Below are 12,888 nucleotides of genomic sequence, written 5' to 3'. Positions count from 1 at the left end.
AACTCCAGGAAAACTTCAAATTTTGTGGATCTCAATGACAAAGGAGTACCTTTGTTGTATTAATAGGGAAGGGGAAAGCTTGTGGTGTAGTGGGAAGGTGAAGAAAAAGGAGAAAGGGAGGGATTACTGAGGAAAATGGAAGGTAATGAGGAAGGGGACGATCAGGCCCCGGAAGTCAGAAGGAATGTCAACAAGAGATGCGCAGATGATAGAGGTGAAGTCGAAGACATTAGTGAAAATGTAAAAAATAGAAATATAGATAAGAGCACTGTAATGGAAGGTGAAGATAATTATTTCCATGGATTTAATGAGGGAGGAGATGACAACCTCCCCCAATTAGCAAGTCTAGAGGAAAAACAAGAGAATATGAACAAACAGTGTGAGGTTAGGTTCAGTCAACTTGCATGGATTACACAAAGAGTTAGTAAATTGGAAGAACTAAAGGAGAACCAAAACCTAAATAAAGAAATAGAATTAAAAAGACAGTTAAAAGAAGTAAAGAATGAGAATGAGGAATTAAAGAGGAATGATAAAGAGAATAAAGAGTCCATAGCAAAAGAGTTACAGCGTTGGAGAAAAGTCCAAGAGAACAACAAAATTGAATTTAGAGAAATAGTAAACCAACAGATGAAAGAATAAACTAAGGACACAGTTATTGAAGTGATGAGGGAGAAGGAGAATATAGTAAGAGACTTAGCAGATAAAAATAAATGTATAATTATATTAGGGATGGAAGAGAAGCATAATCCAAATAGGACTACAAGAGTAAAAGAGAAGGAAAAAGTAAACAAGATATTAGAAGTAGTTCAAGAGGATGAACAAGAAACAGGGAAAGAAATTGAAGAAATGTATAGACTAGGGAAATACAATACAGATAAGACCAGACCAATTAAGGTTAAATTCAGGTCACAAATGACAGCAGAGAATATCTTAGCAAAAGCAAGGAAACTAGCAAAAAGTGATCAGTATAAACAGGTATGGATAAAAAGAGAAATGAATAAAGAGGAAAGAGAGGATGAGAAAACCAAAAAGACTAGAAGCTAAGGAAAAAAACAAGAAACAGAGTCAAAGATGAATTCTATTGGAGAGTAGTGAGGAAATGGTTCATAGCAGAGAAAAATGGAAGGGAAATGGAAAGCACAATGGAAGTAGCAGAAAATTAAAAGTGTCTAACACAAATATAGATGGCTTGATAATAGGCTTGAATGAACTGAATGATTACCTGAAGGAAAAAGAACGACATAATGGGAATTGTAGAGACAAAATTGAAAAGTTCACTACCACCCAGCAGTGTAGGACATGGTGCATATAATTATTGGATTAGAAACAAAGGGGTGGAGTTATGTTCCTGACTAAGAAGGATATGAATGTGAGGAATGTCACATATGGAAAGAATAGAGTAGAAATGATTATGATGGAAGTGGAGGACAGGGATGAGAAGAGCAGGAAGTTTGTGGTAAATTATGTGCCTCCTAAAACGGCTTCATGGGAAGAGAAAGAACACAAAAATATGTTAGAAGACACAAGGATAACACTAAATAAGATATTGGAAGATGGAGGAAGAATACCAGTAGTTATAATAGGTGACTTTAATTGTAAAGAAATCTGTTGGGAAGAGATGACAATGAAGGGTGGAGACGACCTATGGGGAAATGTACTACTTGATATGATTATAGAACATACAATGACGCAATGGATACAAGAGAATACTATGTATAGAAATGAGGAAGAACCATCAAGACTGGACCTAATAATCACATCAGAACCTGAAATAGTGGACAAGGTTGAATATAAGACACCGATAAGTAAAAGTGACCACATATTGGTTGAACTGGAACTAAATGAGGAAAAATACATGAAAAAAAAACTGTATAGAAAGGGAAGATTGATGTATGGAAAAACAAATTTTGATAAAATAAGAGAATTCTTTCAAAAAGCAGACTGGGAAAGGATACACAAGGAGGAAACAACAGTAGAAGAGAAATTGAATATTTTGACAAAAAAAACAAAATTAAAGAAGTGGAAAAGTATGTTCCAAGACAAAAACAAGAAAAAGTATAAAGTGTTGGTACAACAAAAGATGTAGGGAGTTAAAAGACAAAAGGGATAAAGCTTGGATAAAATGGACGAAAGACAAGACCTAAAAAGTGGAAAATATATACAGGTAAACGTCGACTTACGATGGCATTAGGTTTCGATAGAGCCATCGTAAGACGATTTCATCGTAAGTCGATCCCCAATTTGTGTATCACCGTTCCGTGGTCACTGTACCTAGCCTACCTGTATATTAACCCCCAGAGATACTGAATATAGCCTATTAAACATGTACAGTAGTTTATTTAATTATTTTTATCCTTTTTACCATATTCAAACACTATAATATGTATTTTCAGTACCGAACTTAAATCTCGCGGGCAGCAGCCAATGCCAGCCATACGACGTGACGTAATAATACTCGCATCATAAAATATAGTCACCGCTTATATCGATCGTTCTCTCTTTCACCCGCGAATTTTGAAAACCACAGAGAATGGGATTCAAGGCACATTTGAGAGAATGTAAAAACACAGGGGCGACTACAATAAATATAATCAAGACGCCGATATGGCAGCGTCGCGAATCCACTTGCTCCTCATGACGCCTACGTGTGCGGCACCGTATGGAAGGGGTTAAATTATCATATCGTCGTCGTCGTCGTCGTCATCGTAAAGTCGAACAATCGTAAGTCGCGGCCATCGTAAGTCGACGTTTACCTGTACTAGTTATAGAAATGAATATGTACAAATGTTCAGAGAAGAAAAGAGAAAATTCGAAAAAGATGTCATAGAAAAATGTAAAGATCAACCAAAACTATTTCACAGATTTGTAAACAACAAACTGAAAAAGAAACAAGAATTAGAGAAACTATGACAAGGAGGAGTTGAATACACAGAGGAAATAGAAATGGCAGAAATTATGAACAAACATTTTAAATTGGTGTTTATGAGGAAGAACGTACAACTTAGAGATGTCAAGTGGGAGGAGAAAGTCCCCCCTATGAAAGAGATAGAAGTAACAAGGAATGAAATAATGAATCACTTGAGTAATCTCGATGTCAGAAAATCGCATGGACCAGATGAAATGGCAAACTGGATTTTGAGAGAACGAAGTAATGAACTAACAGACAAAATACGTAGTCTAATAAGCAGTTCATTGAAAGAAGGAAAAGTTCCAGAAGATTGGAAAAGAGCAAATGTGGTGCCAATATATAAAGGGGGAAACAACTAACTATAGAACGGTCTCTCTTACAAGTACGATAGCTAAAATTTGTGAAAGAACGATCAAAAGTAGATGGGTAAGGCATTTCGAAAAAAACAACATACTAAATCCAAGGGAATTTGGATTTAGACAAGGATGATCATGTGTCACAAACTTAATGCATTTCTATTCAAGGCTAATAGATGTAATACAAGAAAGATATGGATGGGCTGATTGTGATTCACCTTGGTCATTGGATCATGTGTTGGACTTGTGATCAACAGCTATTTCCTTGAAAAAAGCTTGATAAGGTGCCACATAAGAAATTGCTAAAGAAATTAGAAACTGCAGGAAGAATATAGGGCAAATTGCTGAAGTGGATGAAAGACTTCTTGCATGAAAGAAAAATGAGTGGTAATAAGAGACAAACACTAATTGGGATGAAATGATAAGTGGAGTTCCATAAGGAACAGTTCTGGTCCCAATAATGTTTGCTATATATATTAATTATATGGATAAAGGAATTGAAAGTTATATGAGCTTCTTTGCAAAATTATTGAAAAAAGTGAACACTAGAAGATTGTGAGTCACTGCAGAGTGATCTCAATAAAGTATGGAAATGGAGTAGGAAGTGGGAGATGGAATTCAATATCAAGAAGTGTAGTATCATGGAATTTGGAGGAAGCAAAAAAAAAAAAAAAAAAAAAAAAATAGTGGGATCATATAAATTGGGAGAGGAAGAAATTAAAAAAGTAGAAAATGAGAAGGATCTGGGAGTCATTATTATGAATAATATGTCCCCTGAGAAATGTATAAACAAAATTTTTGGAGAAACTTATAATTTTATAAGAACAATCAAAGTGGCATTTTACATACCTGGACGAAGAAATGGTGAAGAAAATACTAGTCACATTGATAAGACCAAGATTGGAGTATGCAGCGATGACATGGTCACCAAGTACAAAAAATGTATAACAAAACTTGAAAGAATACAAAGAGCAATTACAAAATTGGCACCAACTCTCTCTGAACTATCACATGAGAGACTAGCAAAACTTGAGCTACAGACATTAGAGCAAAGAAGAGAGAGAGGAGACTTGATAACTATTTATAGAATCATGAAAGGCATAGAAACTATTGATAGAGAAGATCTAATAAAATGGGATAGTAGAGACACAAGAGGACACGGAAAGAAAATCAAGAAAGACAGTTATAGAAGAGACCTGAAAAAGAACAGCTTTCCCCACAGGGTAATAGACATTTGGAACAAGTTAGATGAAAATGTGGTGTGTGCAAAAACAATACACGAATTTTATAAACAGCCTTGATAAAATGAGATATGAAGACGGGACACCACAAGCATAGCTCCTCTTCCCGTAAAATACAGCTAGGTAAATACACGCACACAGACTAAAGGTACTGGTTCTGTTAACTTTGAAAGATTGAAGAGAAAGAGGTGGCATGATTAGTGTTAAAGTCACTAGAGAGGACAGATAGCATTGATAGAATACTATAGATATCCTGATTAAAGATGGGAGGGCTTTAAGAGGTTATGAAAGTAAAATAAGAAAGACCTCATGTTAAAAGGATGTGAAGAAATACATTTTCCATATATAGATGTATAACTATACGGAGTAGTTGAGAAGGTGATATAGCCTAAGCTAAAAAAATACATGAGTTCAAATCAAAATATACATATACATATACCAAGGGTTTTTCCCTCTTACAAGGGAGGTAGCCAAAAAGGAAAAGGCATAAAATCATTCCCACCCATTCCATCCCTGAATACACTCCACACCCCTCCACCCTCCCTCTCATCTTAGCACCTCCTGGATGACGGGTCATCCCTGCACCTTGTCCACTGCCCTGGGTCAGAAGCAGTGTCGCAAGACACAGCACATCCACAGCAAGGCTGCTTCATTAAATCGGCGACCCCCCCTCTCCATCCCCCCATGCATAAAAGGAGAAGACAGGGAGAAATCCCTTCGGGCTGCGTCAAAATTTGCTCACACATACTACCTCACCCCCCATCCCCCTGCCCATTCTACCTCATGCATCACAACATCATCCATATACAACCATTCTCCATTCACCCCTGTCTTCTGTCCTCTCCCGTCCTTCCTCAACAGACATTCCCCTCTTCCCCAAAGCCCCCTTCACCCCATCCATCCACCTCATCCTAGGACGTCCCCTCATGTTCACTCCCTCCACATCTGCCTTCCATACCTCTTTTACTAGTCTTTCTTCACTCATTCTTTCCATGTGTCCAAACCATCCTAATACTCTTTCATCAACCCTATCTCCCAACTACCTTTCCACCCCCATTCTTCTCCTCACCTCCTCATTTCTCACTCTATCTGGCCTAGTAACCCCCATCATACTTCTCAGACACCTCATCTCAAACACATTCAAACTCCTTCTCTCTTCCTCTCTTATGTTCCATGTTTCTGCCCCATACAGTGCTGTTGGCACAATCACTCCTTCATACAGTCTCCTCTTAGCATCCATTCCCAAATGTCTATTCCTCATTACACTCTTCAACCCACCAAGGCATTTACTCGCTTCTCTCAATCTACATTCTACCTCCACCTTCACTCCACCTTTTCCTGCCACATTTGCACCCAAGTATCTAAAACTATCCACTTCCTCCAGTCGCTCTCCCTTAATGCTCACTTCCAGTCTACTGCCACTTTCACCCCTTGTACATCTCATCACCTTACTTTTACCCACATTTATCTTTAGTTTCTTCTATCACATACTCTCCCAAACTCTGTCACTAACTTCCTCAGTCCCTCCTCCGATCCTGCCACAAGCGCAGTGTCGTCTGCAAACAACAGCTGGCTCACCTCCTACTTCGAAATATGATTATTGGAAATAAAAGATATAGGTTAAGTTGGAACTTTACATGAATTTGAATCTAAGCTTGTTAGAAAATTAGAGACCAGGAGATAGGACCCAATGAGCATTGCTCCTTTCCTGTATGCTACAATTAGGTAAATACACACAAACACTTATTAAATTAGGATAGAAGAAAAACAAGGGGACATGAAAAGAAACTAAAAAAAGACAGTTATAGAAGAAATCTGAAAAAAAACAGCTTTCCACACTGATGGATTTCTGGAACAAATTTGATGAAACAATAGTGTGTGCAAACACCATACATGAATTTAAGAACAAACTAGATGTTGCAAGATATAAAGACAGGTCACCATGAGCATAGCTCCCCTTCCTGTATGATACAACAAGGTAAATGCACACACCATACATGAATTTGAGTCTAGGTATGTAAGAAAGTTAGAGAATAGGAGATAGGACCCAAAAAGCATTGTTCCTTTCCTGTATACTACAATTAGGTAAATACACACACACACTTGATGGCGCAGGGGTAGCAATTGCAGCTGTAACTGTGGTGGTTCAAGTTCGAATCCTGCCCAGTGCTGAAATAATTTCAGTATCACTGTGCTGTGAGTCATTACTCCAACTTTCGTGGCCAGGGAGTTGGGTGTGTGTGTATATAAGATCACAGCATTACCCATAGATCAGTTATGTACGAGCTCTGAGCTCTCTTCCGGGAGGGTAATAGCTATTGATCACAAGTCCAACATGTTATCCAAGACCATGGTGAATCACACACAGATACACACAAAGTACCACACAAAAAGCTACTAAGAAAATTGAGACAATAGGTGGAGTACAAGGAAAGTTATTGGAATGGATGAGAGATTTCTTTAACGGGAGAAAAATGAGGGTGGTACTTGGAGACAAAAACTCAACCTGGGAAGAAATGATAAGTGGAGGTCCACAAGGTATTGGCTCCAATAATGTTTGCCATATATATAAATGACATGGATGAAGGTGTGGAATTTTATATGAACTTCTTTGCAGATGATGTGAAATTACTAAAGAGAGTAAGTACAGAGGAAGATTGTAAATCACTACAAAAAGACCTGGACAAAGTCTGGGAATGGAGTCAAAAGTGTGAAGTGAACTTCAACATCAAGAAATGTAGTATAATGGAATTTGGAAAAAGTAAAAATAGAATATCGGGACAATATAAAATTGGTACAAAGGAAGTTAAAAAAGTCAACTCGGAAAGGGACCTAGGAGTAACTATCACCAATGACATGGCACCAGACAAACATATCAACAGAATAGTCGGAGAAACTTTCAATTTACTAAGATCAATGAAAGTGGCCTTTGACTACTTGGATGAAGAAATGGTAAAGAAAATATTAGTTACATTGATAAGACCAAGATTGGAGTATGCTACAACACTATGGACACCCAGTACTAAAAAGAAAGAAATTAGAAAGAATTCAAAAAGCAACGATAAAGATGGCACCAACACTCTCCAAATTGACATACAAACAAAGATTGGCCAAACTCAAACTGCTAGCCCTGGAACAAAGAAGAAAGAGATCATCTACTGACCATCTACAGAATTATGAAAGGGATAGAAGTTCTTGATAGAGATTATTTACTAAAGTGGGATAAAAGAAAAACAAGAAGACATGAAATGAAACTTCAGAAGGATAGTTACAGAAGAGATCTGAAAAAGAATAGCTTCCCACACAGAGTGGCAGATATCTGGAACAAACTGAATGAGGAAACAGTGAGTGCAAAAACTATATGAGAATTTAAGATCAAACTAGATGCTGAAAGATACAAAAGTGGGTCGCTACGAGCATAGCTCTCTTCCCCTAAAATACAACTAGGTAAATACATATACACCTTGCCCATCAGAGTTGGATGCTAGATTGCAGCGTTGTGATGCATTTCAGCTGTGCTTTTGAAGAATCTAGCCACTAGCTTTTGTTGGGGACTCCAGCTCAGATTGCTGAATTAGCAGTGAAGTGCAGTACCACATAGGTATATCACTTGTTGCATATATTTGAACAATATGCTGCTAATATTGTCATTATCGTTGTCTTTTTTTCATGTATTATGTAATGGGGTGAATGAGTTTTCAAACATCAACAACCTACCACCAGGCTCAAGGAACACGTGTGTACAGAGACATGTACACACATCATAGAACAAGCACCCCCAAGTCTGACCACCAAATTCCCAAGTGCACCAAACCCCCCAGATTTTAGCTTGATATGGAAGTTCCTCCCATGACTAGCAAGAGCCACACTAGCACATCTGTGTTCAGGTGACCATGTACAGCTTTAAAACGATACATAGAATAGACCTACAAGTGCAAATTGGTCCAGATGCAATCACTACACAGAAGACACTGAACAGCTCATTCGACAGAAACCTATTCTTGCCCCATTTGGGGTATTGACTGCATGTTATTGTGGCAAAGTAGCATGCAGTTGATACTTTAGGGTCTATATGGGGTGCCCCTATGGACCAAAGCCCTCTGTTCTGCTGTCCCCCAACCCCTTGATACTGCCCTGTACCATTTCTCTGAATATTCATTTCCATTTTTTTGCCTACCCTGTGGTGGGGGATAGAATGCTGCCACCAAGTCTTTCCACTTGAGTCGTAAAAGGCGACAGATAATGGGACGGGGGTTAGGACTAGGAATCCTGCTACCTGTAACCTCACAGGGGACATTCCTAAAAAAAAAAAAAGTAAAGGCATAAGAGGGTCTAGGAGTTTTCCAACCAGTACCCTAAGGTTTGGGTCACTGATTAATTTAATTAACGAATTTCATGGGTTCGGGTTGGTGACAATTCAATAATAGTTGAAGACAAAGTTTCAGTATTTTGTGCATCCCTGTATATAAAGTCCTATAGTTTGTTTTGGTGGCTAAGGATCTAGATTAGGGCTAGGTAAATTTATATGTATCATATTATTAGTTAAAATGTTAAAAGTAAATGAAAATCTGTATAGCTACCAAAAACTACCAGGAGATAACTTTTTGAAAAAGTAAAATATCATGGCACCCATATTTACTGTGAGATTGCTGGTCAGGCCTCCTGTACAGCCTTCACTCCTCTGTTTCACGCATTGCCATCTTACATAATCTTCTCTTTTATTTTTTCAACATACATGTAATCATTGCAACACAATTTGACTCCACCCCTATTTGTCTTTATGACCTCCATGGTAACATGAACATGTAGGCCTATACTTCTCAGTCTTGGAATAAACTGAAATGGTAGCTACTGACCTTTCTTTTATATGATACTAGATAAAGAAGTGTGAATAATATGCAGGTAAAAATGTATGCAAAAGGTCAATTACATTTAAAAAGTGTAAGTTTGCTAATTACTATAAATCATAAGAAATATCCCACCTATAAAGTTCAAATAAATATGTAATGCTTTACAACTCTCTAAAATGTAAACTGTAATACTTAAGAAGTTTTTAAACAAACTTTGCTATAAAAACCTACAATTCAAATATACAAATGATTCTAAAATTATTCAAAACATTTATCCACTCATAATAATCTCACCTCAAAGTTCAAACAATAAGAAACACTTGTTTGAACAAACTTTATAAAAAACACCAAAACGCAATCAGGGGTCCCTCAAACTTGAAACAAATTAAGAAAAACATTTCTTTAATAAAATAAAATCAATTAGGAATCCCTCAAAGGAAATAATATTACCCCCAAAATAAACTGTTATCATTATCTTTAATCAAAAGTTTTCTGTTACCAATGCCAATTAATGCACACTATCTCACATAAGATCCTCAAAGAATTGTAATATTTTTCAAAATTACTCAGCCAAAACTACTTGTATTCTATTCCATCTTACCTTGAAATTCAAAGAAAACAGTCCAGTAATTAAAAGGAAACAAAATTAGAATCATAATCCCACAAAAATCTTAATAGAAATGAAATCATAATCCCACAAAAAATCTGAATGAAAATAAGATCAATCCCACAAAAATCATATAGATTTAGATAAGAATGCCATCAGGGGGTGTGAGATTTTTAGGGTGTGCACATTTGTCCATTTTTTTTAATTAAGGCTGTGAACATTTGTCCATACCCCCATAGACCTCCTGACCTCAGCATTTATCAGACTGATCCCCTGATTCATGAAATTCGCAGGGCGTCCCAGTACAAAAACGTTGTGATCGTAGAAGATTTTAATTATAGAAACATTGACTGGAAATTTTAGTAGGGGATCAGGAAGTGAAATTTTCCTTAGATGTGGTTCAGGATAACTTCCTAAAACAAATGAGCACCTAACGAGTAACAGAAAAATGGGAGATAGTTTAGGCTCTAGCGATCATCAAGAAATAAGATATATTATTTGGGAAGAATTAAAAAGTACAAAAAGAGCGGATCCAGAGAAAATCATATAGGACACTCCAGGCCCGTTTGCATAATTGCTGAGATAGGTATAATAATGGAGATCTGTCACCAATGCAACTACTTGCCGACTGTTCCTATTTTGTGCCCTTTTAATCTTTTAATCTTTTCATCCTGTTTTGTCTCCTTTTATGTTGTCTTTTTATTTAGAGGTTTTCATGACGAATAATACAGAATAAAGAATATAGAAATATTATTACTACGCCCTGTGTCTAATAATCTTATTTCATGACGAAAATGCAATAAAGAATTGTCTATACATGAAAATTATTCTTACTGCATACAATGCGTAATATTAATTTTTAATTCCGAGTTCTTTCAAACATTGAAAAAATGAGTTTGGGCGCAACAACTTAATATTGAGCAGTTGGGGCGCATGAACTACTGATGAAGTAGATTCCCCCAAATTTCTGGGGCAAATGGACTTGGGGCGGAGTTGGGGCGCAACAACTCAATACAGTATTGAGCAGTTGGGGCGCATGACCTTTTAGGAAAAATGAATTCACTGAATTTTACATTTGTTCAATCTGACATGGCTTACCATTCACACTTACAATATTCTTTAATTTGACAGCCCTAGTGCAATTTTCTCTCAACATTTGTAAAGGTTCCCCCAATACTTAAAATACTATGAATAATATGTTCTCAGCAATTTTGGCTGGCATGTGAGAAACTTTTTGCATTGAAGCTTGAATAACTTTGGGTTAACAGGTTGCTCACCCCAGCCCTGTGCAGGTGAGGCAAAACCAATACATTTCCTTATTACCATATTGTGATCATAGATCTACGAGAAGGTAAACTGAGATGAGTGCTTCAAATATGTATGACAGTATTTACCATTGTGGCTTGAGTTATGCCATCATCATAGGTTTTATTAATTGATATATTTATTTCAGGTGAGGAGTGCAATGGTGGGTGGGGTCTATGAGGTGGTGCGGCTGGTGGGAGGACTTCGCCGTAGCCACATTACCACCACTACCACCTCAACCACACCCAGGGGCACCACAACAGCACTTGCAACTAGGTTAGTGCAGTGACCAGATTTTTCACTACATGAAATCCATTTGGATCTAGATTCTTTGGTTAATGTATGTTTATATACACATATCAAAGGGCCTTTTCATCTGTATAAGGGGGTGAGTAGCTAAGTCAAAGCATACACCCATCCTACAAACCTATCCAAACCTATTCATTACTTGCCCATCCCATCTTAGCATCTCATAGTTGAAGGTTCATCTCTGCACTGTGTGGGTCAAAGGCAATGCAGTGAGATACAGTACTTGAATAGCAGGGTCAGACAGCTTTGTTGCAGAGGTACTGTGACTATGTTATAAGATACTGTGGAAGAATGTTAATTGCAAAGAGTATACATGTTAAGTATCATTTAGTTTTGCTTTATGGTAGTGAGGTTATTCTTGTAGCATTCCTTTCCTGAAGGAGAGGAGTGGTTGTCATTGGGAGTGAAGTATGTATGTACAAAGAGTCATGGCATGCTTAGATTCTGTTTCTCCCTTATAAGAATGAAAAGGACAGTGGTATATGTATACCTATATATATTTATGTAAACAGTACAGTTACTCCTCACTTAACAACGGGATTTTGTTCCAGCGACCCCATCATTAAGTGAATTCGTCGTTGAGTTATCTTCTTAACCTACAAAATTTTTAAAATTACAAAAAAGAAGATACAATAAAAGAAACTCAACTTACAAATAATTATTTTATTAACATAAATTCTCAAAATTACCGATACGTTCTTTATGGCATTTTTTTTTTTAGAATAGTCCTGTCTTGTCTATGTTGAAAAATTGTTTTGGGCGATAGCCTCCTTCCTCAATAATCTTATCCAAAACATTAATAAATTTTGCTGCTGCTTCCATATCTGCACTTGCTACTTACCACAAATACTACAGTTGTGCAAATTAAATCGTCAATGAAAGTGCTGGAACCAACCGTGGCTTGCCATAAAGGTTTCCATGCATGCTTCTCCCTCACATGATTTGAGCATGTTGAAGATGCTGAGCACCTTACTTTGAATTATATTAAGGCTACTAGGTATTCTTTTGTTTATTTGGTCATCAAACCAAATGGCCAACAATTTTTCCATCTCGTGTAAGAGACCTTTTCGCTGCCTTGTTATCAAAGCATTGTATCCTGTTGTAGGCTTGGCCATCTCCTTCACTTGTTCTTTGTCCTTTAGGATGGTAGATATCGTAGAATGCGCTAAGCCCATAGTACTAGCGATTGTTTGAACTTTCTTTCCTTCTTCATGTTTCTTGATGATCTTAAGCTTTGTGTTGATATTGATAGCTTTCCTTTGCCTCTTGGCAGAAGATCCTTGAGAAGTAGTACTCTTTCTTTTTTCTGACA

General features: G+C 37.1%; 1 protein-coding gene across 5 annotated transcripts in view; it reads left to right on the top strand.

Moving 5' to 3' along the window:
* The window catches only part of ca (RCC1 and BTB domain containing protein claret), a 90,969-nt gene that overhangs the window by 9,279 nt on the left and 68,802 nt on the right, over positions 1 to 12,888 (top strand). For all 5 annotated transcript variants that reach the window (XM_076199498.1, XM_076199407.1, XM_076199255.1 and 2 more), the window contains exon 2: positions 11,416 to 11,543. In XM_076199498.1, coding sequence (XP_076055613.1) covers positions 11,428 to 11,543 — 116 coding nt within the window. In that variant the 5' untranslated portion in view covers positions 11,416 to 11,427. The remainder of the gene's footprint in view (positions 1 to 11,415; positions 11,544 to 12,888) is intronic.

Source organism: Oratosquilla oratoria, chromosome 1 (genome assembly GCF_046742065.1).
Source record: "Oratosquilla oratoria isolate Oo_2021 chromosome 1, ASM4674206v1, whole genome shotgun sequence".
Classification (NCBI taxonomy): Eukaryota; Metazoa; Arthropoda; class Malacostraca; order Stomatopoda; family Squillidae; genus Oratosquilla; species Oratosquilla oratoria.
The sequence above is the reverse complement of the archived record's forward strand: the minus strand, read 5'-3'. Positions and strand labels throughout refer to the sequence as shown.